The sequence below is a fragment of the Pleurodeles waltl genome, chromosome 8, assembly GCF_031143425.1.
Source record: "Pleurodeles waltl isolate 20211129_DDA chromosome 8, aPleWal1.hap1.20221129, whole genome shotgun sequence".
NCBI classification, from domain to species: domain Eukaryota; kingdom Metazoa; phylum Chordata; class Amphibia; order Caudata; family Salamandridae; genus Pleurodeles; species Pleurodeles waltl.
This window is the reverse complement of record NC_090447.1, coordinates 10,564,951-10,591,063: the sequence shown is the minus strand read 5'-3', so window position 1 is coordinate 10,591,063 and position 26,113 is coordinate 10,564,951. Positions and strand designations below refer to the sequence as shown.

The 26,113-nt window shown below is 45.8% G+C and overlaps 1 protein-coding gene across 1 annotated transcript in view; it reads right to left on the bottom strand.

The window, feature by feature from the left end:
• Nucleotides 1-7,763: 7,763 nt before the first annotated feature.
• Nucleotides 7,764-26,113, bottom strand: part of LOC138249023 (pepsin A-like) — a 36,269-nt gene continuing 17,919 nt past the window's right edge. Inside the window, exons 8-9 of the mRNA XM_069203081.1 lie at nt 12,249-12,347; nt 7,764-7,892 (exon numbers count right to left, since the gene is read on the bottom strand). Of these exons, the coding sequence (XP_069059182.1) occupies nt 7,764-7,892; nt 12,249-12,347 (228 nt within the window). The remainder of the gene's footprint in view (nt 7,893-12,248; nt 12,348-26,113) is intronic.

Genomic DNA, 26,113 nt, shown 5'->3' with positions numbered 1-26,113 from the left:
TTGCTGGCGGCTGCTGATATCAATGCAAACCTCACGCAAAGTGGTTTTCCAACACTGTGCGACCGTATTTCTCATGCATCATCGCTGGGTGTCAAAAATCACCAAAAGTCTGCACGGATTCGAGGTGCACCATCCGGAAAACGATGCATCGCCAACCCAACTGGAGAAGTAAAGACACACGCACTGACTTGTGAGTGAGAAATTGACGCCTCGCTGACTTTTTCAACGCATGCTCACCCATGCAGCTTTATTGTTAATGCAAACCAGGTGCTTTTTTACCAATAATATTTCTATTGTTTTCTATGGAGTAAGATTCTTATTCTTTGGAAAATTCATATCTTGACTTGTGTATGTTGGATGTTTGTCATTTTGGTCTTGTTTGAATTAAACAAATATTGCCTATTTTTATAAGCTGGTGTTGTGTCCATTTTGTAGTGTTTTCACTGTATTACTCCGTGTATACAAATACTTTACACATTGCCTTTGAGATAAGCCTGACTGATTGTGCCAAGCTACCAAGGGGGTAAGCAGGGGTTAAATAAGTGAGTATCTCCTTTGCCCTGACTAGAGTGAGGGTCCCTGCTTGGACAGAGTGCAAAATGACTGCCAACCAGAGACCCCATTTCTAACACTGTTATTATTTTCAACACCTGCTTATTGTGGGAGGCCTTCTCCATCAATCATATTTGGGGTAAATCCACGCAAGCCATGTAAAGCTATTGCCCCTGACTTTCTTCTACCGACATCAGAAGCCACCTTTGCAGGAGCAGGCATGGAAGCCCCACCCTTATTTCCTTCAACCTCTCCTGGCCCAAGTGCCCACTAACAATCATTTCTGAGCGATTTTGGATGGGCCGGAGAATGACTGACAGATGGGTCCACGATGTGGACCCTGATAACACTCCTAAGTTCCCAGACCAGGCGGTTCGCTTTGCCATTCTCATGTCAAATGCATTAGAAAAGGAGCTGTGCCCTGTAGCGGATGTACCAGAGCAGAGAGTCAACCTGGATCCTGTAGGACACTCACTTTACTGTCATCTATTTCCAATGTTATTTTATTAAGATGCAGTATAGCAAAGGGAAGTTCTAAATTAAGAATGGATAATTGGCTTGAACACATTGGGCCTCATTTATGAGGCCCGTGGCACAGGGTAGAGCAGCAAGTGCCTTGTTGCGCCACCCTGTGCCATCGGAAAAGGGCAGAAATATGCTGTATCTACAAAATATGCCACATTTAGGTCCTCTACCCAAGCGGTCAAGTTGCTGCCTACCACAAATGCAGGAATCCTTGTACCACAGATGGTGCCTGCATTGTGGGGTTGGTTGTTTCTGTGTTGAAAAGGAAACCTTCCTGCACAAAAACAATCACAACAGGTGTTTTCCTCTTTCTTGAATGCAGCACACATAGAAAGAGGATAAAACAGCGAGTAGTAAAGATATTTCTTCCTGTTGCGTCACTCTTACGCCACCCTTGAGGTAGTGTAGGAATCTGACACAATCCCAGACTTGTAAATCTAGGACTGCGAGAGATTCCTTCGGGTTCCATGGGTGTTGCTGTGGAAACACCCCAAGCAACACCCATGGAACGCCCTTTTCACACAATGTCAGGTGTGAAAGGGGTCCATATTTACAAGGCCATGAAAAGCCACCCATGGGAAAAGTTCAGCCCAACCTGCCAGGCCAGGTCCTTCCTGGACCAGAAACAGGCATCCTTGGACTGTTTTGGAGTATCACCCCTCATCAGCCAGGCTAGCTTGAATCCAGTGGCGCAGTGGCCAAGGGACCCAAGTCTGGGCATATCCTTCCCACTTAGGGCAACTATAGCAGCCAAAAATATGATGGACGCATTGCTGAACATTGTCAAACATTCACCCCCAGTCACAGATCTGGGTTAAATTCATCATGTTTTTTCTCACCAAGCCACCCCAGTTTGTCTCAGCCACATGCAAATCAGTTGTAAGCTAAAGGACACCCAGTCTTTTCAGCAAAACAGCTCCATCATTTAGATTTTCCAACAGCTCAATGAAATGTCCGTGTATGAATATAGATCATGATCAGTGAGTAGCTTAATTAAAAATTACCATCTGCTCTCCAGTGATTGACATTGACACCTAATGCCTGCAGCTACCCAGGTTCCCTCTCAATATAGAATTCTTGGTGGAAGAGGTGGTGAAGAAAATCAATAAAAGCCCTTCAAGAAAAGGTCCAACTGGAGTCCCAATGGATTTATATAACGAAAATACTCAGCTGTGGGTCCCGGTCCATAATGCCAGCATCAGCACAGCCTGTAAATCCAGTCTCCCACAGTCCTGGCTATCAGCTAATATATTCCCAATCTTCAAAAAAAGGGAATCACAGGACCATCAATCTCATTACTGGATTCCACAGTGAAAGTTATTGACAGGCTCATTCTTGGGTCTAGCGTCATCCACCATTTTATCTGGAGTACCCTATGGGTTCAAGACAGGTTGGGGGATGATTGAACAGTCTCTTAATTCACACCTGTTGATGCAAATCTACTGCCAGTCACCTAGCCTTTATGGACCTTTCAGATGCTTTTAACAGTTTCAACAGATCAACGTTCTCTGCCGCCCTGGAATCCATGGGGCTCTAAGGGGGTTTGGTGGACTGTTTGCATGCCCTTCACTCTCATCTTTCTGCTGCAGTACCATATGGTGAAAGAGGAGAATGTACCAATTCATTTGGTTTGATCCGGGTGATGCAGCAGGGCAAGACGGGATGGGGCATGCCAAAGAATAGGCCTGTCCTGGTATTATAATACACTGATGCTGCTGTTCTCCTTTCAAGATGATCAAATAGCCTTAATATCTTTTTGGATGCCTTTGTCGATTTCATGGACCATTTGAATGTGGAAAGAAACCTCTGCAAAACATTCATTGTGGCCTATGGCTCAAAAAACATTACTGTCTCTAAGCCTTTAAGACTCTGGCCCTCATTCTGACCTTGGCGGGCGGCGGAGGCCGCCCGCCAAAGTCCCGCCGTCAGGTTACCGTTCCGCGGTCGAAAGACCGCGGCGGTAATTCTGACTTTCCCGCTGGGCTGGCGGGCGGTCTCCTTCAGACCGCCAGCCAGCCCAGCGGGAAAGAGGCTTCCACGATGAAGCCGGCTCGGAATCGAGCCGGCGGAGTGGAAGCTGTGCGACGGGTGCAGTTGCACCCGTCGCGTATTTCACTGTCTGCGCAGCAGACAGTGAAATACATGTAGGGGCCCTCTTACGGGGGCCCCTGCAATGCCCATGCCAGTGGCATGGGCACTGCAGGGGCCCCCAGGGTCCCCGCGACCCCCCCTACCGCCATCCGGATCTCGGCGGTCCGACCGCCGGGATCTGGATGGCGGTAGGGGGGGTCAGAATCCCCGCGGCGGTGCAGCAAGCTGCGCCGCCGCGGAGGATTCAATGGGGCCGCGGTACACTGGCGGGACCCCGCCAGTGGTGCCGGTCCGACCGCGGCTTTACCGCCGCGGTCGGAATCCCCATTGGAGCACCGCCGGCTTGTCGGCGGTGCTCCCGCGGTCCTCCGCCCTGGCGGTCAAAGACCGCCAGGGTCAGAATGAGGGCCTCTGTGTACTGTATCACTGCTAATACTTTCTAATGAGCATGTCCTCTCTCTCCTCAACATGGTAACATTGGTTTATCCACAGCTGGATATTTAATTTACTTATAAGTCCATAGTAAAGTGCACTAGATGTGCCCAGGGCCTATACATTAAATGCTATTTGTGGGCCTGCAGCACTAACTGTGCCACCTATTTAAGTCGTCCCTTTACCATAACTCAAGCCAGCCATTGCACAGCCTGTATGTGTAGTTTTACCTTTCCATTTCCACCTTGCAAGATAAGCCTAAACCTTCCCTTTTTATAAATATGTCACCCCTAAGGCATGCCCTATATGACTCATAGGGCAGAGTGCAATATATTTAAAAGGTAGGATATGTACTTTTAAATTTTACATGTCATGATAGTGAAAAACTCCCAAATTCATTTTTTACTACCGCAACGACTATCTCTCCCATATGATAACATGGGGTTACCTTATAACATTTTATAAGTGTTATTTCCAATTGGGAAGAGACTGGACCCCCGAGTTTAGTGTCTCTGGACTAACAATTTAAAATCACAACTGATGGGAAAGTTGGATTATAAATGTATGATTAAAAATGCCAGTTTTAGAAAGATGGCATTTTCTTACTTTAGCCATTCTGTGCCTGATGCCTGTCTAGAATTCACATCCGGGGTGAGGTGAACACTGGGCTTGTGCATTCCATCTAGACAGGCACACACAAAGGGAGCTTCCGTGTGACATATGGGCCATCCACAGCCTGCTTAGCCATCCTGGGCAGGGTGGGAGGGAGGCGCTGACACTTACACTTGAATAGGCAGTGTCCTGACCCCACACAAAGGGATGCATACTCCCCTGTAATTAGTCTGGAGCCAGAGAAGGGAGGACCTCTGTGCACTTCAAAGGCACTACCAACTCAGTACACTTCTGGACCTATGAATAGGAAGACGGGCCGACGTGCTGCTACAAGGACTGCCACTCTGCCGAGCTGCGACTCTGCTGAAGTCATGCTTTGCTGATATGCCTGGTGCCCTCTTGCCTGGGAGTGAGAAGGACTTGACCTGCATCTCTACAACCCAGAACCCAGAGTGACTCCAAGGGTCAGCTGACTAGTCTCCTGTTTTTTGAAGTCTCAGGGACACAAATGACTTCATCTCATCCTGCTACAGCACCTAGACTTTGCTTGCTGCATGTCTTGCCCTGCCAAGAGGGACCAACCCAGTTCTGAGTCCTTGGAAGTGGGTATAAAGTGCTGCCCCCAACCAGAGCCCACATCGAAACAGGGGCATCATTGCCTTTGCTTGAGTCAGAACCAGCACATACTCATCCTTGTGTTCAGTGGACTCTGCACATTGCCCTTGGAACTGGTGCTTCGCTTTTAGAATCGACGCATCACTTACTGCGGGAGCAGCAGCTGGGAATTGCATTAGAAACGAGCATGTTGCAGTCAGAACCCCCACATCACCGGAGCTGAGTAAAGAAAATTGATGTATGTCGCTCGCTGGATGGCTCGACACAGACACATTCGTTTTCCTGTACCTCGCAACTTCATTGACGGCGAAGCATCCCGGATCAAGGTACTTTGATTCAGCTGGCCCAAGTGGGTCTGTGTATCCTGCCCGCATTCCATTGTGGTCAGCTTGAACCTTTGACTTTGCCCCAGTCTAGCATGACCAGATATCCCAGTTAGGTGTGTATTGCTTCGAAGTGCTAAAATTCACATCACAATTTCTACTTATTGGATTTTTATTGTGTTGTTCCTCTTTTATTTAAAAATGTATTCTATATTTTTGTAACTAGGTGTGGCGTCTTTTTGTGTGGGGTTTGCATGGTTTTACTGTTTGAAGTGTTGCATAAATACTTTACTCATTGCCTCTTAAGTTAAGCCGTCTCGAGCCTCCAAGGGGTGAGTACAGGATAATTTAGGATGTGTGGTGACTTACCCTGATTAGGAGTGTGGTTCCTGCTTGGACATGGGGCATACTTCTGCCGACCCATAACCCAATTTCTAACAAGGGTAATCCCATAGAAAGGGTTCACATGTTTCTCTACCTTAAGGAAACCTTTGACTGTTCCAGTATATGGACCCCATGACTTTCTTTAAGGAGAGAGAGCTTTTTACAATCTACTGGCTTCCCATTTAACTTGGCTTCTAAATTAGGAAGGTAGCCTATTGTACCTCGTTTGGAAATGTATAAAACAAAATCACATACAATTTTAACTGATGGTGGAGCATTTTGGGGGTATCACAAATTCAGTAGTTTGCAGGTTTAGGAAACAGATGTGCAGGAATATTTGGGCCTCTCTATGAATAGTTCTATGAACACAATACATCAGAATCTTGGATTGGACTCTACTGAGGACCAGATTAATGGCCTCATTACGTGTTCGGCAGATGGGACAACCCATCCGACATCTGACAAGGAGGTTGCCGCCATGCCGGCTACCTTCCCACCTGGCCCATTACGACTTTCCCACTGGGCTGACACCAAGGTTTCTGTCCATCAGCCCAGTGGGAAAATGATAGCAGCATTGTCGCCGGCTCGTAATCGAGCTGGTGCTTATGCTGCCATTGCGTGGTGCACCAGCACCCTCGCAAGGCTCACTGTCTGCACAGCAGACATTGAGCATATTGTGGGTGCTAGGCAGGGGGACCTCTGCACTGCCCATGCCAACTGCATGGGCAGTGCAGCCCCCCCCTGTGGCCCCCTGCACCTGTTCTCTGCTAGCCCTTGCTTGGCAGTGATACCGCCATGAAAAGACTGGCAGAGAACCAGGATCTAATCAGTAGAGCGGCTCTGCATGCACAATCAGCCCAATGGGGCCACCGACCCCGTTGGAAATGGCGGTCTGACCACCAGGGTCGTAATGTGGTGGTCGGACCGCAACAGCAATGGTGGTCCTGACCGCAACCACGAGACCGGCAGCCTCGTAATCAAACCTCAAATCTCCTATCATGGTCCTCAGTCTGATGGAACATTTATGCATCCCTTAACAAAGACATCATTCATGGCCCCTTAACAAAGACATCATTCATGACTGTCTTTCATGTGACCTAGGTAATCAGATCCCTTGTCTTTGCTGCATCATGAAAACATGTATCAAACTCTGCAGACCTTCTATTTTTTACCAGCAACTTGAGAAGAATCAGCCATAAAAATGGACTTATGATTCAGTCCTTTGCCAATTAAACCCAGGGCCATTTCCAGGTGCCAAGTGCTACTGCCACATGTCAAGGTGTGAATAGCACTTTAACTGAGATTGTGGACAGGAAAAAGCCAAGATGCTAAACATTAATGCAGGAAAGACCGACAAACTCTCCCTAGGCATGACATATATATGTACCTCTTCTTTCTTTATTCCACTCTCACGCCTTGTGGAGCCCCCTGCATGATCTCAGATGGAGTTAGGAACTTGTTACCACCTAAGATGCAGTTTTTGAGTCTTAAATTCTATATCAACTGGGCAATTAAGGAAGACTGTACAAGGGATGCTTCCTTCGCTCTCATCCTAAAGACTCCCACAAGCTGGTGGGAGAGGTTTTGATAAACTCTAAATTAGATTATGGGGATACCTGTATGGTGGACTACCAGAAACCCAGTTTATGTTATGACTGGGAATGCAGAATGCTACATGTTTCCCATTGTGAGGAAGACTACATGTGACAAGTATGAAGTGGACTTTATTGGCTGCCAATTGATGCAAGATTACATTTCAAGATTTTGCCGCTGGAATGCAAGCACCTTTTAAGGTCTGACACTTATTGGATCACGTGGAATCAATCGATTGGGACTTTGTTCAGCGTTGGTCTCTCTCAGCCATACTGGTACCAGTGCTTTGAAATAGCCTCTATTTCCAGCTTTAAAGGCCACTAATGTATTTTCTGAAAGCACTCAGGAGCTGGCTTTTCTGGTAATTCCCCCCCTTTGACGGCCTGCTTACCTTTGCCCTGCCTCTTTCTAAGTGAGGTTTGCTTTGTGGTGTGTGTGGCCTACATGTACAAATAATAACTTGCATTTCCAGACCTTCAATGAAAAGGCAGTTATTCATTTATTTGTGTTTTCAGTGGCATGATTTATTACTCTCTCCAGGACTAATAGACACACAGTCATGTGTCTGAAGCAGTCATGCTCATTTCATTCAACTTTCACTCCTCAACAATATAAGATTTTTTAACATGTTGATCCTCAGGCGACATTGGCCAGACCGATATAGTTGCCAGCTCTGTCGAAGACGACGTAGTATTCCCTTATGAAGACATCTCCTAGGATCCAGAAGCCAGCAGGCATGCTCTGGAAGTTGCTGGTGCAGTAGTTCTGTTGGAGAAAGTCAAAGAAAGAATTTATCAGAACATAGATTAGAACAAGAAGCTATTTTTGCCAATGTAACTTCATAATGATATTGTGGATGCTATATATGTTCAAACTTGGGGGCTCATTTATGAGCGTGTGTGTGTTGCTCTTGAACCACGCAACATGGTGTAAGAGCGACCCAAACCTTAAATCAGATTTTTGAAGACATGCAAAGCCAGTTTGCGTGGCTTTGAGTGGCTCCAAAAATATGGAGTAACGCAACACAGAGCAAATCACTGTATTGCATTACTAATCCTTGGGAAAGTGTTCCATGGGAGGTGCGTCGGTGTTCGCACAGAACTCACACAGTTCTTAATGCATTCCAAGATTTACAAGAACCTGGATAGGAATAAAAAAAATAGGCCTCCCCAGGAGAAGCGTGTAGGAAGGTAGCCTCTTTCTAGCCTTGTTACCCCCACTTTTGGCCTGTTTGTGAGTATATGTCGGGGTGTTTTTACTGTCTCACTGGGATCCTTTTAGCAAGGGACCAGTGCTCATAGTGAAAACCCTATGTTGTCAGTGTGTTTGATATGTGTCACTAGGATCCTGCTAGCCAGGACCCCAGTGCTCATAAGTTTGTGGCGTATATGTGTTCCCTGTGTGGTGCCTAACTCTATCACTGAGGCTCTGCTAACCGGAACCTCAGTGTTTATGCTCTCTCTGCTTTTAAAATTGTCACAGCAGGCTAGTGACTAATTTGACCAATTCTGATTGGCACACTGGAACACCCTTATAATTCCCTAGTATATGGTACCTAGGTACCCAGGGTATTTGGGTTCCAGGAGATCCCTATGGGCTGCAGCATTTATTTTGCCACACATAGGGAGCTCAGACAATTCTCACACAGGACTGCCACTGCAGCCTGAGTGAAATAACGTCCACGTTATTTCACAGCCATTTTACACTGCACTTAAGTAATGTATAAGTCAACTACATGTCTAACCCTCACTTGGTGAAGGTTAGGTGCAAAGTTACTTATTGTGTGGGCACCCTGGCACTAGCCAAGGTGCCCCCACATTGTTCGGGCAAATTCCCCGGACTTTGTGAGTGCGGGGACACCATTACACGTGTGCACTACATATAGGTCAATACCTATATGTAGCATCACCATGGTAACTCTGAACATGGCCATGTAACATGTCTATGATCATGCAATTGTCACCCCAATACCATTCTGGTATTGGGGGGACAATTCCATGCATCCCCGGGTCTCCAGCACAGAGGCCGGGTACTGCCAAACTAACTTACCGGGGTCTCCACTGCAGCTACTGCTGCTGCCAACCCCTCAGACAGGTTTCTTCCCCCCTGGGGCCTGGGCAGCCTGTTCCCAGGAAGGCAGAACAAAGGATTTCCTCTGAGAGAGGGTGTTACACCCTCTCCCTTTGAAAATGGTTGAGAAGGGCTGGGAAGGAGTAGCCTCCCCAGCCTCTGGAAATGCTTTGATGGGCACAGATGGTGCCCTCTCTGCATAAGCTAGTCTATGAGGGATCCCCCAGCCCTGCTCTAGCGCGAACCTGGACAAAGCAAAGGGGAGTGACCACTCCCCTGACCAGCACCTCCCAGGGGAGGTGTCCAGAGCTCCTCCAGTGTGTCCCAGACCTCTGCCATCTTGGATGCAGAGGTGTGAGGGCACAATGGACAGCTCTGAGTGGCCAGTGCCAGCAGGTGACGTCAGAGTCCCCTCCTGATAGGTGCTTACCTTTCTTAGTAGCCAAACCTCCTCTGTGGGCTGTTTAGCGTCTCTACTTCGGGCTATTCCTCAGATAACAAATGTAAGAGCTCACCAGAGTTCTTCTGCACTTCCCTCTTCGACTTCTGCCAAGGATCGACCGCTGACTGCTCCAGGACGCCTGCATAACCGCAACAAAGTAGCAAGAAGACTACCAGCAACATTGTAGTGCCTCATCCTGCTGGCTTTCTCGACCGTTTCCTGGTGGTGCATGCTCTGAGGGCTGTCTGCCTTCACCCTGCACTGGAAGCCAAGAAGAAATCTCCTGTGGGTTGACGGAATCTTCCCCCTGCTAACGCAGGCACCAAACATCTGCATCACCGGTCCTCTGGGTCCCGTCTCATCCTGACGAGCGTGGTCCCTGGAACACAGGAGCTGGTTCCAAGTGTCTTCCACAGTCCAGTGGCCCTTCTGTCCAAATTTGGTGGAGGTAAGTCCTTGCCTCCCCACGCCAGACAGTAATCCTGTGTACTGCGTGATCTGCACCTGCTCGGGCTTCTGTGCACTTTTGCAAGACTTCCTTCGTGCACAGCCTAGCCCAGGTCCCCAGCACTCCGTCCCACATTGCCCAACTCGCTGAATTGGACTCCAACGTCGTGGGACCCTCCTTTGTGTCTCTGAGTTGACCGCTGTCCTCAGATCTTTTAAGGGCCTGTTCAGGTGCTTCTGCAGATGCTGTCTGATTCTGCGTGGGCCCCCTGAGTTGCTGAGCGCCCCCTCTGTCTCCTCCTCCAAGGGGCGACCTCCAGGTCCTTCTTGGGCCCTAGCAGCGCCCAACATCCTCAACCGCGACTCTTGCAGCTAGCAAGGCTTGTTTGTGGTCTTTCTGCATGGAAACAACTCTGCATCCTCCAGCACGCCGAATGACATCTTCTGACCAAAGGAGAAGTTCCTGGCACCTTCCATTATTGCAGAATCCTTGGCTTCTTCTACCCAGAGGCAGCCCTTTTGCACCTTCATCCGGGGTTTAGTGGGCTCCTGCCCCCCCTGGACACTTGCGGGACTCTTGGACTGCATCCCCTTCCTTTACAGGTCCTCAGGTCCAGGAATCCATCTTCAGTGTTTTGCAGTCAGTTGTTGTCCTTGCAGAATCCCCTATCTCGACTTTACTGTCTTTCTGGGGTAGTAGGGTAACTTTACTCCTACTTTTCAGGGTCTTGGGGTGGGGGATCATGGACACCCTTAGTGTTTTCTTACACTCCCAGCGACCCTCTACACACTACACTAGGCCTGGGGTCCATTTGTGGTTTGCATTCCACTTTTGGAGTATATGGTTTGTGTTGCCCCTAGGCCTATTTCTCCCTATTGCATTATATTGTGATTCTACATTGTTTGCACTACTTTTCTAACTGTTACTTACCTGTTTTGTGGTTTGTGTGCATATAATCTGTGTATATTACTTACCTCCTAAGGGAGTGTATCCTCTGAGATACTTTTGGCATGTTGTCACTAAAATAAAGTACCTTTATTTTTAGTAACTCTGAGTATTGTGTTTTCTTATGATATAGTGCTGTATGATACAAGTGGTATGGTAGAAGCTTTCCATGTCTCCTAGTTCAGCCTAAGCTGCTTTGCCACGGCTATCTTCTATCAGCCTAAGCTGCTAGAAACACCTCTATTCTACTAATAAGCGATAACTGGACCTGGCACAAGGTGTAAGTACCACAAGGTACCCACTATAAGCCAGGCCAGCCTCCTACATTGTAACAAGGAGACATAACTTTATTTCTTCTTGTTACTTCCTCTTTCTATGTAAGCTGCATTCTGCAGCATACAAGAAAGAGAATTGCTTTTGTGCAGGAAGGTTCCCCTTCTTGCACAAAAAAGTCCTGCATACAGTGCAGCCCCCCTTGCACCATGGCTTCGATGTGGGGGAAAGTCAGGAATGCACGTATGCCTTAAATAAGTCAGGAATGCATGTATGCCGTAAATAAGACGGAATGCATGCATGCCTTAAATAAGACGCATTCCTGCCCTTTCCCAGCGACGCAGTGCAGTGCAGCAAGGTGACATGCTGTGCTGGACTGGGCCACAGTCTCATAAATGAGGCCCTTAGTGTATCTTCTGTAGTCCAAAGTTGTGTCTTGAACATGTACAGCCAAATTCACAAAACCTTCCTTCTAGAAAATTAATACGTTGAAAAACATTGTTGAAAGAAGCCTTGAACACTGCACCATACGGATCTCACAAGGAGGGCTTCTCTCACCTGCCAGCAAAAGCCTGGAACCACCTTCTCCTGCACTACAGGAATGCTGCATCACTCTGGGAATTCAGGAAAGGACTCAGGATCTGGCCGTTCGAATGAGCTAGCAACTCCAGCACCATGAGACCCTCGTGGGTGATTTGCCGTGCTTTGTAAGTCCTGATTGATTGATTTGAAACTGCGAGTGCCTCATCTATATTTGTTAAAGCCTTCATCGGAGTATACGTTCTGCTGGAAACTGATCCGATGACGGCCTTACCTCCACCATACTCCCCCGCAGCAAAGGTAATGCCACCACAGTCTTCCCCACTAGTGGCCAATTCTCTGAAGGAGGGTTTAACACTTTAACCACAATTTTAATTCAAGCCGTAAGATGCAAAAATTTTACCTCATTTATATAGGCGCTGGCGGGCACTGGGTAACCAACCCCGTTGATATTGAAGACGATATCAGGCAGGGAGCTGATGGAGTTGCAGTTAACTTGATACTAGGAGGGAGTAAAAAGCACAAAGAATCAGTTAGGATTGTATTTGGGCATACAAATTATAACCTATCATCGTTGTAACTAAAATACTACATTATTGAAAATAAAGGGAGATAGGATTTAGAATGCAATTTAATATACTAATCTGTCTGCTCAAAGGTTAAAGAGGATAGATAACTGAATCACATCTCATTTTAATGGACTGAATCTCTTTTCTGAACACCTTAAAGCATCTCCTTTCATGGGTTCAAATCCCCTGTTGTTGCAATTTTGCCTCTTCCTTTCTCACATCTATTGCATACCATTGGTTATCTGTCCTAGCCCTTTGTTATTGTGTCTCGTGCAAAGTGCTCACTTCTGTGTCGTTGAACAATCATAGTGCAATGCACTCTCATCACCTCTATAGGACTTCATACCCCTGAACAGCTGCTGTAGTATTAGAGTTCTGCTGTAAGAATTATCCCTTTATCCCTCTTTTTCACCTTCCATCACCATTGCCAACTTCTTGACATTGTTCATTACACTTCCTTAAATATTCTTTGACCTTCCTCTGCCTGCTTTCTGGTGAGTTATCTGATGCACACTGTCAGCCTCAGGGCGGTCTTCCACCAATCTTTTTACCTTCACCCCCACTATTTTTGCTAATCTCCTTTTTGCTGGCCTTAGGACCCTGGTCACTGTACCACTACTAATCAGTGCTAAAGCCCATGTGCTCACTCATTAAAACAAGGTAACATTAGCTTATACACAGTTGGCCGATTTAATTTACATGTAAGTCTCTAGTAGGAATTACCTGTGCCCTGGTCCTGTAAATGAAATGCTACTAGCGAACCTGCAGTACTGATTGTGCCATCCACTTAGTCGCACTTGAAACATGTCTCAAGACTACCATTACAGCATGTGTGTGCAGTTTCAAGCAGCTATTTTGTTCTGGCAAAAAAACTTTTGCCATATCTTTTTAATACATGTAAGTCATTGGTAGACCACGAACAGCACAGCCGACAGAGTGCAATATATGTAAAAAGTAGAACATGTTCTGTAAAGATTTACATGTACTGGTAGTGAAAAATTCTTAAATCCATTTTCAGTACTGCAAGGGCTACCTCTTCCATAGGAAAACATTGGAGGTACCTTATTATAATTAACAACTTGTAATTTCTAAATGGCAACAGGTGACCAGTTCATGTTTGGTGTCTTGGAATTGGAATGAAAAATCCTAACTAATGGTGAAGTCAGATTTTAAATTACAATTTTGCCTTAGCCATTTTGTGCCAGCAGCCTTATTCTGTGTCACATGACTGGATGTGGTTGACAGTTGGGCTTTGTGCATTCTTCTGAGACAGCAACAATCAATAGAGAGCTTAGATGTGCCTGGATGGGCTATCACTAGCAGGATGGGAGGGAGGAGCTGGCATAGCCCTGCTTGTACCTGAAGATGCTGTATCCTGCCTCAACACAAAGGGCTGCATACCCCCTGTGGTTAGTCTAGAGCCAGGGTAGAGGAGAAAGGGCACCTGTGCACTTCAAAGGGACATCTCTAGAAGCTTTCCCCCCACTTCGAAGGCAGAACTGGCATAAATATTAGACCTTAGACACCTGTCCTTCACTACACTTCTGAAACTGTGACTACTGTGCCTGGAAGAAGGACTGCTGCTGAAAGGGCTGTCACTCTGCTGGAATGCTGCTCTGAAGGAACTGTTGCCCTGCTCCTGTGTTGTCCTGCTGGATGCTGCCCTCTTCCCTGGGTGAGAAGGACTAGACCTGCATGTCTTGAACCCTGAACCCTAGAGTGAATCCAAAGGCTAGTTGGCTGGCCTCCTGACCTGAAGCCTCAAGGACACAACAGGCTTCCAACAACCTTGCACCTGCAGCTGGACACTGGTAAATGTGAGTCTACACTGCCAAGTGGTGCCACCCTAGTCCTCGACACCTGAAAGTGGCCCTAAGGTGCTCTTCCTGCCATTGTTGGTCCAGCAGAACCAAGGCATCCCCTCTGCTGTGGCACAAACCCAAGACGAAAAAAATGCATCACCACTGCTGCATGGATTTGTCCCATCGCAAAGATCAACATCGCCCTTCCAGCTCACAACCACTTCGGAACTGCCATTGTGTGGAAAATCTTTGGCAGAGGCCTTCGCATACCTCATCGACATCAGCCTCGATGATGGCGCCGGACTCCATTTCACAGATCAACAGCTCCTTGGAACTGAGGCATCGCCCTGACTGCGCAATGCATCCTCGATGCCGGACTTTGCATTGCTACGCCTCATCAACAGGGTCTTTGGCGATGATGCAGGACCTTGCACTGCAGGATTGCTGCTTCTCAGAATGGAGGCATTGAATCGCAACACATCTTCAACGCTGATCCTCACAACGCTCCTAAACAATCACTGAAGTTACTTTGTTTAGCAGGCCAAACTGGTCCCTGAAGTTCCATCGTGGTTGGCCTGAACTTGTGACTTTGAAGTAGTCCAGTGTGACCAGATATCCACAGGTGGCACTTTGTGCTTTTGACACTATTTTTACTTAAATTTTTTTAGTTGAATATCTCTGGTTCTACTGATTGGAATTTTGTCATTTTCGTCTTAATTTATTTATTAAACAACATTACTCTATTTTCTGACTTGCTCTGGGGCCTTTTTTGAGTGGTGTTTTTCACTTTTAACTGTTTAGAGTTTTGCAAAAATATTTTACACATTGCCTCTAAGTTAAGCCTGACTACTGTGCGCGAAGCTCCCAGAGAGCTGAGAGTAGGTTAATTTAGGGTTGGCTTGTGTTGCACACTGACAGAGATTGTGGCTCTTGCTTGACCAGGGCTCACACCCTAGTCAACAAGGAACCCAATCTCTTACATGCATTATTTCAGTGCAAACTAGCTCCTAATCTTCATTGACCAATACCACTGTACCAACAAAGGCATTTTGGAAATTCACCCCATTTTCTTGTTCTAAAATGCATTTTTTCTTTCTTCCACAATGTATCTTGTACCTCTAAAATCCCATACGCAACAAATCAACTATCAAGTCTTTGACAATCTTCACATTCACACCTTTGTTTAACTTCAATCAGAGGAAAAATTCTGATTACTACACTTTCTTTTCTGGCCTTTAAATACACATATTTGTTTTTATTTACATTTTTCATGACTAGGATCAGCATTCAAAGGCATCCGAGCACTCTACAGAATTTGCAACAGGTGTACATATGAATTAAATGCAGTGATAAATATCTGTACATACAGTAGTACATACATATATGTAGTTAAATTATATATTCAGTAGGTGCAGTACAAAATATTTTTGCATGCACTCTTCCATAGATATATCCTTATAAAGATGACGAAGCAAATGAAGGCTCCGTGACTTTGTAAGACTAGGAGAAGAGGATGAAAGTATATTACTGTGAAAGGTGTGTGTAAGAATAGAATTGTAAGCACAGCTATCTGAGTAAGAGGACAGAGACTGGTCATGTAGGCATAGGTTGTTCTAAAGTGTCACCATAGGAAATGTAGGTGAGCTCTCCGACCAGAAAATCATAGAAAAGTCCGATGGAGAAAAGATGTCACAGTGCCTGGGGATTGACAGAGTTTAATGAGCTTCGAACAGGGATCGTGAATCCGAACCGCAAGGACTGTATTAGAGTCACAGGGCCAGTATTGCAAACTTAGGGCCAGATTTACAAGGCCCTAGTGCCACCGGAGTATCACTTTTTGCGATGCTCCAATGGCGAAATCCACTTCTCCACATGTACAAGGAGGTGTAACGCCACTTTTTGTGGCTTAACACCTGCTTGTAAATGTGGGCCTGTCCAACACAGCTTTCTGCATCAGAGGGGAGTGTAGTGGGTGCTGCTGTGGGAGTTCCAGCCCAACGTCCATTGCTTTTGATGCTGCCCCAGATTCACAAGAAAGCATGAATCTGAGGCAGCACCAAAAACGAACACCACCCCCGGGGTGGCGCTATCTTGGCCCAACAAGGAGAAATGTTTTTATTCCTCCTTGTTTTTGTTTGGGGTCTGTTGCACAGAAGATATGTTTCAATACGTTTTGGGTTTTGGGTGTTTTTGTACCCCCAGAGATTTTAAGAACTTGTTAGAGGCATTTTGGCATGGGTAGAAGGACCTCCCTTTGGGTAAGGCTGACAGTGCTTTGGGAGCAGTGTGCTTCATGTAGGGAGCACTGGGGTGATGAGGACTTTCAGGCAGTTGGTGTCCATAAGACATGCAACCACATGCAGAATTGCTTTCAGAGGTGCAAGCCTATCCCTCTACCTCGTGTCCAGTCCACTCAAATTCACTTTCTTCCTCTAACTCCCAGTGTCATTCATTCTGCCCTTCCCCTTCCTCTCCAACCTCTAAGTTTTAATCACTACGCACCTGATGTAGAGTTTAACTCTGAAACAAACCTGATAGATATTCCGTCCCACTTATTACAAGTGCCGTCAATGTAATGTTCTTGTAATAAGGCAGGAGGACATCCGTCATGTTTGTGATGGATTAACCCGTCCATCAAACTCTAAATCAGGCCCAAATTTCTTGTGATCCACTCCATCCTCACCACCTGATATCCTTGTTACCCAACTTCGCTCCTCTTTTCATATTTATGACTGATTTGTCCAATCTGATTTCTACCACAATCAATCCTTCAAATATTTGTAAAGCGCAACTTATCACTCGGGAGGGGGTGGTCTCAAGGCGCTGAACGCTATGATTACACATATCCTGTCTTATTTCCCTTCTATTCATTGCCACACCGATCAAACTCTCAACTCAAAAAGGAAGGAGAAGCCAGGCATTTAGAGGGTGAACTCATTTAGGTAAATGGAGGCTTGAAAATCTGGTGAACCCATCAAAGTCTATGGAAGTATTTTTGTTTGGCAGACGGGCGAATACAAGTTAAAAAACATTGACCCTCCACCAAATGTGGGAGAGTTGAGACAGATGCATTTTTAGGTCGAGTGTAAGCATATGGCCTCTAGTAAACTTTGTAAGTATACCTCTTAAATGGGCCTAAAGGCATTTCATTTGCTAGTTTCAGTGTAATTTAAAAATCCTTCTGTGCTAGTGTTCAGTGTCTCTCTTTGTCCCTCCCATGATGCACCGGGCAACTACTATATTCTTACGCTTTGTTTGTTCATCTGGTGTGTTGTGGGACTACTTTCTTCTTTGATTCCTGCTGGTGGTACTGTGTGCAGTGAGTTCATTTAATCTCCCAATGTCCTCTGGAGACTAAGGAATGCAGACTTCAGATCACTGCTCCAAGCTTTCCGCCATAAATAGGCTTGTAAAGATCGTTCCTTTCTCCTCACATTTGCCCGAGAGTGCCCAACGTGTTCTATTAATTAAGACTCCTTCTGTCGGGCACGGTCCTGCTAAAAAGCCTGTTGAATATTAAGAGCTGTCTCTGGACTTCAGCAGCTATTTGTTTTCTCTTTGATGTTCATGGCAACCTGGGGTTGCATAGTTTCATGGTGACACATCTGTATCTCTTCGTTTATCTGCTGCACTAAATGGCTGAGGTGACACATCTGTATCTCTTTTTTTATCTGCAGCAGTAAACGGCAGAGGTGACACATTTGTATCTCTTCTTTTATCAGCAGCAGTAAACAGCAGAAGTGACACATCTGTATCTCTTCTCTTATCTGCAGCAGTAAATGGCGGAGGTAAACGGCTGCGGTGACACATCTGTATCCCTTCTCTTATCAGCCTCAGTAAACGGCTGAGGTGACACATCTGTATCCCTTCTTTTATCTGCAGCAGTAAACGGCTGAAGTGACACATCTGTATATCTTCTTTTATCTGCAGCAGTAAACTGCTGAGGTGACACATCTGTATCTCTTCTTTTATCTGCAGCAGTAAACGGCCGAGGTGACACATCTGTATCTCTTCTTTTATCTGCAGCAGTAAACGGCCAAGGTGACACGTCTGTATCTCTTCTTTTATCAGCAGCAGTAAACAGCCTAGGTGACACATCTGTATCTCTTTTTTTATCTGCAGCAGTAAACGGCCGAGGTGACACATCTGCATCTCTTCTTTTATCTGCTGCAGTAAACGGCAGAGGTGACACATCTGTATCTCTTCTTTTATCTGCAGCAGTAAACGGCCGCGGTGAAACATCTGTGTCTCTTCTTTTATCTGCTGCAGTAAACGGCCGTGGTGACACATCTGTATCTCTTCTTTTTTCTGCAGCAGTAAACGGCAGAGGCGACACATCTGTATCTCTTCTTTTATCTGCAGCAGTAAATGGCCGAGTTGACACATCTGTATCCCTTCTTTTATCTGCTGCAGTAAACGGCTGAGGTGACACATCTGTATCTCTTCTTTTATCTGCAGCAGTAAACGGCCGCGGTGACACATCTGTATCTCTTCTTTTACCTGCAGCAGTAAACAGCCGAGGTGACACATCTGTATCTCTTCTTTTATCTGCAGCAGTAAACGGCAGCAGTGACACATCTGTATCTCTTCTTTTATCTGCAGCAGTAAACGGCAGCGGTGACACATCTGTATCGCTTCTTTTATCTGCTGCACTAAATGGCTGAGGTGACACATCTGTATATCTTCTTTTATCAGCAGCAGTAAACGGCTGAGATGACACATCTGTATCTCTTCTTTTCTCAGCAGCAGTAACCAGCAGCTGTGACACATCTGTATCTGTTTTTTATCAGCAGCAGTAAATGGTTTGAGGTGACACATCTGTATCTCTTCTCTTATCTGCAGCAGTAAACGGCTGTGGTGACGCATCCGCATTTCTTCTTTTATCTGCAGCAGTAAACGGCTGAGTTGACACATCTGTATCTCTTCTTTTATCTGCCGCAGTAAACGGCCGAGGTGACACATCTGTATCTCTTCTTTTGTCTGCTGCGTAAATGGCAGCGGTGACACATCTGTATCTCTTCTTTTATCTGCAGCAGTAAACGGCAGCGGTGACACATCTGTATTGCTTATTTTATCTGCTGCACTAAATGGCTGAGGTGACACATCTGTATATCTTCTTTTATCAGCAGCAGTAAACGGCTGAGATGACACATCTGTATCTCTTCTTTTCTCAGCAGCAGTAACCAGCAGCGGTGACACATCTGTATCTGTTTTTTATCAGCAGCAGTAAATGGCTGAGGTGACACATCTGTATCTCTTCTCTTATCTGCAGCAGTAAACGACTGTGGTGACGCATCCGCATTTCTTCTTTTATCTGCAGCAGTAAACGGCTGAGTTGACACATCTGTATCTCTTCTTTTATCTGCCACAGTAAACGGCCGAGGTGACACATCTGTATCTCTTCTTTTATCTGCCGCGTAAACGGCCGCGGTGACACATCTGTATCTCTTCTTTTATCAGCAGCAGTAAATGGCTGAGGTGACACATCTGTATCTCTTCTCTTATCTGCAGCAGTAAACGGCTGTGGTGACGCATCCGCATTTCTTCTTTTATCTGCAGCAGTAAACGGCTGAGTTGACACATCTGTATCTCTTCTTTTATCTGCCACAGTAAACGGCCGAGGTGACACATCTGTATCTCTTCTTTTATCTGCCGCGTAAACGGCTGAGGTGACACATCTGTATCTCTTCTCTTATCTGTAGCAGTAAACTGCAGAGGTGACACATCTGTATCTCTTCTTTTACCTGCAGCAGTAAACGGCAGCGGTGACACATCTGTATCTCTTCTTTTACCTGCAGCAGTAAACGGCCCGCTGCTTATTGAAGGGCATGACACACTGTCACTTTTAACTGTAAATATAAGTAACTTGCAGTGACTGCTTCTGGTGCAGCACGCATGCTTGAAGTTAGCTGCAAGCAGTGCACTTTCAGGTCCTGCTCGCAGTCACTGAACTCTCCTCCCCCTTGTCCCAGGCTGAGCCTGCGCTTTGAAACAGAAGGCAGTATGTGAGGCTACCCTATCGCGAGCGTTGTAATCTGCAAAAACTAACAGGCTTCGCAGGGGAGGGGTGGGTGAAAGGCGCAGTTTTAGGTGAAGTCTTCTCGCTCTGGCATTCAATAGTATTTTTAAACATCCCTGCACTGATCTGCGGCCGTCATCTTTTCATTTGCACAAAGGCACCAACAAACAAACAAGCAAACGAAGAAAAACTAAACATTTCAGTAAATGCAAACACGACATGGCATTCAAATGTGGTTGCAGTTCAGCAAGCATGAGAGACATCCTGCCTTTTAATTCACATAAATCCTCTGCAAACAGAAAGAGAGCGACTCTTTCCCTCATTTGCTGAACGGGGAGTAATCTTTAGAGCTCTGTGTTTGCGTTTACAACCGCACCAGGCGCTATTCTGCTCTCCTCCACCAGCCCTCCCTCGCTGGCCTCCCTCCCCTCCCTTCAAACCTGCCTCTGAAGCTTCCCCATTTTGCTAGAACAGGCTCTGGTGTATTTGTTCTGCATGTTGGGAACAGCTTTGAATTTAGGATCCAGTTTCAGCTCCTTCGCGCCCTCTTGGGGCAGGTCACTGACACTGCACGGCACACAGGTCCACTTTCTTAATGTGATTACATCTCAGATTCAGGGATAGGGATCTGTGCTTTCAATAATGAAGCTCACTGATACCACTGCAAATACTCTCTGTCACCCCCCATTTCTCATGTGCGAGGTCCGGTTTTGATCAAAACTTTGTTCATGGAAGATGGATGTTTTTGATAAACATCGACATTTTTCTGCAAAATGTCTCTTATAGACTCCCATCTGTCACACAGAATGAAAAAAAACTAAAGGAAAACAGTGTATAAAACAATCTGTTTGAGAGTTATTCAAGGGCATTAGGGCTAGACTCTGCAGAGCTGGCTCTACCAGGGCCCACTGAGAGGCTGGGCCCAGGACACAGCCCACCTTGCCCAGGCCTTAAACACCTCCCTTACGGGTGCCCTGGCAGTGATTGTGAAGGGGGCAGCAAACTGCAGGTGGCAGCCAAGCTGCCCCCCGCCTCCTCACTTATGGGCCCCTTGAATCCACAGGCCACCGGCACTTACTGAAAAAGCAACATATGAAGCAATGTTTAATGTCAGCTTTAAAGCAGACCCTGCTACTACCAACGTTTAAAGCAGTGTAGTGCTTAGAAGCTGCAAAGTTCAAAGCGTTGTACTATAAATATCCCTTCACTGACTCGCCGCTCATTCTGCGTCACTCAGCACGGTGCCAGGTGCCCTCATAGGTAGTTGTGGTGGCACCCAGGCATAATGCTGCCCATTCTCAATAAGTGGTGGCCGCACTTGGCACAGTTGTACCCACTGCTGTTGCAAAGGAGCGCCTGCTGTGTTGTGGCTCCGGACATCCTTTGTAAAGTGGTGTCCCAGTGGCCAGCCCATGCATGGAGGGGGCACTGTGGTGAAATCATGATCCTGTCTTTACGTTGCCCCCGCTGGCATGTGGGCATAAGCCAGACATCTTGGATGTGTGTTGAATACCCCATCGTATTGGGGGGAGGGGGGAGTGATGGGCACCCTGGGCTGGTGAGGCAAACGCTGCCCAGTGACCCGGTGGTCTATGCAACAACCTGGCGAAAATGACTTGGGGATACTTGGGAACAACTAATGTCTCTGAAATGAAATATAGTATTTGGGAACAACAATAGTTATTTAGAAACAACAAGCTTTATCTGACATATTTGTGTTGACCTCCAATAAAAATGCAATGGAATGTAAATGGGTGTGTTTTCACAAAATGGCAAGCTGGTGTTTGAGAGCGCATGAAAGAACGTGCATATTAATTAGGTCTGGCTTTAGCCAAGGTTTTTTGTTTTTCATAAATATATGTTTTACTATATATAAGTGCTTACAGACACTTCCAGTAAGCACCCTTCATCATTGGTCTGCTCTAGTGTCATTCACGTTTAGTTTCCGCCCACCACAACATTCGGCATGGCGCACAGGGTCAGCCCACTTCACTCATTGGTTTATCTGCCTGAATGACAGCGTTACGCTTTCGCACATTCGCACCTCCACACAATGAGCAGCACAGTTAGTACCAGCTACTACTGGTGCACAGTGTGCCTTTACATAACATACATATATATATATATATAGAGAGAGAGAGAGCCTTTCAGTCAATACTTGGTTTCACCCCCCAAAAAATTACTAAATAAATAAGCATTGACAAAGCAGCCAATCCCAGACACATTGGATTTGCTAATATTTTTTTTCAAGGTGCTAAGTTTATGTGGAGTTGAAGAAACATTTACTTGTATGATTTCCTTACGGTCCCGTTAGGTATTTGCTGCCAGTGATCTAATTTCATGACTCACATCGAAGCATTTTTTCGTGTACACAAATACATATTTTTTTTCCGGAACCGTTACTGCTTCTCTCTGATGTCTGAGGCTGTGAGTTGGTGTAACCTACGATTCTCAGTAGCTGTTTGCATCTCTGCGGTCTCTGAAGCTGAGCTGCAGGTCTAGGGTCTAAGCCTGTGACTAATCTGAGGGATAGATCTGCTGTCTAAACGAGTCCGAGGTCCTCCTAACTTGTAATGTTCCACCATGCCCTTTGCAAGTAGATTCTCACTCATAACACATGGCTGTGAATCTACTTAGAACAAGAACAGTGAGAAGACGAAAGTAAGCAGAAAGTGAAGAAAGACGTTATGTACCTTTTGGACACTGGCAAGAGGTTACCTCAGGCTGCACACTCAGGTTGTTTGGACTGCTTGTAGAATATAGCACATTTAACCACTATATGAGGAAATCCTGCTTAAAAATGCACTACTTTACTATCAGGGTCCAAAAGGTTTTTGGGAGGAATTAACCATAAACCTTTTGTGCCATGGTGGTCTTTCTTGGCACAAAATCACAGTATTGGAATATTTCAAGAGTGTGCTTTCAAAACTGTTTTTAAGACCTCTGTTTTTAAACAAAATTTATTTGAAAGTTGTGCTGTAAAGTGCACCATTCAGTCCCATTTTTTTTAAAACGCGTCTTGCTGGAGGACCACCTCATCTCTCTCTAAGGAGGCTGGGCACGCCCATCTGTTCCATTTGTGCTGGCCAAGGCAGTCAGCACCTCCCAAGTCCACCTGTCCTCACAGCGCATAGAGGCCACTGTCCACCTTGGAGTTACCTGACAGCAATTCAAGTTTCTGACTCTGTTGTGATATGTGTGATGTGCCCGCATGTATGTGCGAACGAGCTCCTCTGTGTGCATTGTATGTGAGATGACGTGTGCATGTTTGTGTGTGCCTGTGGGTGTGAATGTGAAGATGTATGTGCCCAAACAGGCATGTGCCACTGCTGTCGCAATGAGTGTGGCAGTTTTTTAACTGCTTTGTAATTAATTTGAGATATAAACAATTGTTATAAAAAAATTTTAAGTTTTCAAATTATTCAGAAAATGAACATGGCAACTGTCAAGCACTTCACTGACAAGTGCAAAATCTTTGTTGGAACTGGCCCCCTCTGCCAAACCTTTTGCCTTCCTCCTATTTTCTTCTAAATTCATTATAGTTGGCTTTAAGACTTTGTGCACTTTCCTGCTGATAGCCAGTGCAAAGGTGCTTGTGCTCGATCCCCTCAGCATAGTTTAATTGGTGAATACCCAATTGGCAGATATATTTATGTGCAAGTCCCATGTAGAGTGGTATACCATATACCTGGAGCCTGTAAACTAAATGCTGCCGGTGGGCCTTCAGCACTTGTTGTGACACATTATAACATGTCCCAAGTCTGACATAGCAGCCTGAGTGCAGTTTTTAACTGCCAGGTCAACTTGGAATTTAACCCCCTTCGCCAAGCATTAAACTCCACTTTTAGTACATACAAGGCACCCCTCAGGTATGCCTTATGTAGCCCATAAGGCAGGCTGCTGTGTAATAAATTGGTAGAAAATGTGCTTTTAGGTTTTACATGTCCTGGTAACGAAATACTGTGAGGCCTACCCCTCCCATAGGAGAACATTGGAGATAGTTATCATATATAATAAGCTGTAATTTTCATTTGGGAGCTGGTGGCTACATTGTGTTTGGTATCTTTTGAAATTGGAATTTAAAATCGTAACTTATGGTGAAATTGGATTTTAATTACAATTTTGAAAATGCCACGAAGGTTGGCATTTTCTTGTCCTTGGCCCTTTTGTGCCTGTAGCCTGCCCTGGGTCACATAACTGGATGTAGCTGACAGTTAGACTTTGTGAATTCCCCTCAGACTTTCACACAATAGAGGGATTAGGTGTACCTGAATGGGCCATCTACTGGCAGGATGAGGGACGAAGCTGAGCACAGCCCCACTTACAACCAAATAGCCTGTGCTCTGTCATCACACAAAGGACCTAACAACCATGCATTGTCTCTTCGGTCAGCATAGAGCCAGGACTTGGAAGGCAGGAAATTCCATGCACATCAAAGCCACTGTCTAGAAGCTTTTTCCACCTTCCAGAACCAAGGCACCATGGTATAAAATTAGGACCTTGTACGCCAACTCTTCAGTACACTTCTGGACCTATGGATACTCTGCCAGGAAGAAGCACTGCTGTGCTGCTGAAAGGACTGCCACTATGCTGGACTGCTACTCTGAAGGAGCTACTGCCCTGCTGGGCTGACCTGCTGCCTATTGCCCTCTTGCTGGGGAGGAAGAACCAGAACTGCAACTTCATCTTGATGACCTGATCTGAGCCTCAGGGAGATAAAAGCCTCCCCAAATAGGTCCTGGACCCAGCTGCAGGGAGTTCCTGACCCCCAAGTGCTGCCCCTCAGACCCTGGACCCTTTGGCTCTACACGGATCTACATGACTTCAAACCCTGCTCACACCATGCAGCTTGTACCAAAAATCAGCAACAAAGTGCAGCCAAGCCGTCTTTGCACAGCAATATTAACTAGTCATGGGGGACTGCCAATGAGAAGCTTTAGCCTGCCTGTCCACGGTGGCTGGCTTGCTCTGTGTCCCGCACAACAGCCTCCCGCAACATTCTCCTTTCTGCTCGCGGCCCTCTCCACGTGATCGGGAATCTTTGTACAAAACTTGAGAGAGTAAAGTTTCCGCTGGACTAACCTGAAACTGTATCTGACCTGCGCTCCATCATGGTTTTACTTGAACTTTTGAATCTGACCCAGTCCAGCTGAGATGGACGCTTTGTGGTTTTAGGTGCTATTTTACAGTTTTATCTTTAAAAATTCACATCTTCAGTCCTACTGATTGGGTTTTGGTTGTTTAAGTATTGTTTTATTTTTATCAACTCAGCTCTATTATCCTAACCTGGTGTGGGATCCTTAATGTGTGGTGGTTTCACTGTGTTACCGCTTGAAGTGTTGCACAAATACCTTACACATCGCATATAAGTTACGCCTGAGTGCTCTGTGCCAAGCTACTGGGGGTTGGCACAGGTTAGTTTGGGGTTTGCTTGTGCCTCACCCTGACATGCACTGTGGTTGCTGTTCGACCAGGGCTCACATCCCAGTCAACCAGGAACCCCATTTCTGACAGTCATCCTTTTAAATTTTGAGCAATCGTTTCTAAATAAAAATCTGCTCCATGTTTCATCTTAAAGCTTCATAAATCGTGTGTTGATGCATCATCAACAGACTGTAATTAATGGAACAAAACAACTGTAAATATGTCACAATGTTACTTTTTGTAAATATTCTGACTTTGTAGGGATAAGTTTTAAGTGATATATAATTGTTTTACCGTAATTAATAAATTGTCTTACATTTATCAGTCCTGAAAAAGACCAGTAATATTTAGCCCATGGCCGAAATGCAATGTTTAATATGGAGTGCATGACCACTTATTCAAAGAAGTAATCATGTGGTTAAATACATTGCCATGAACTGAGTACATCATGTTA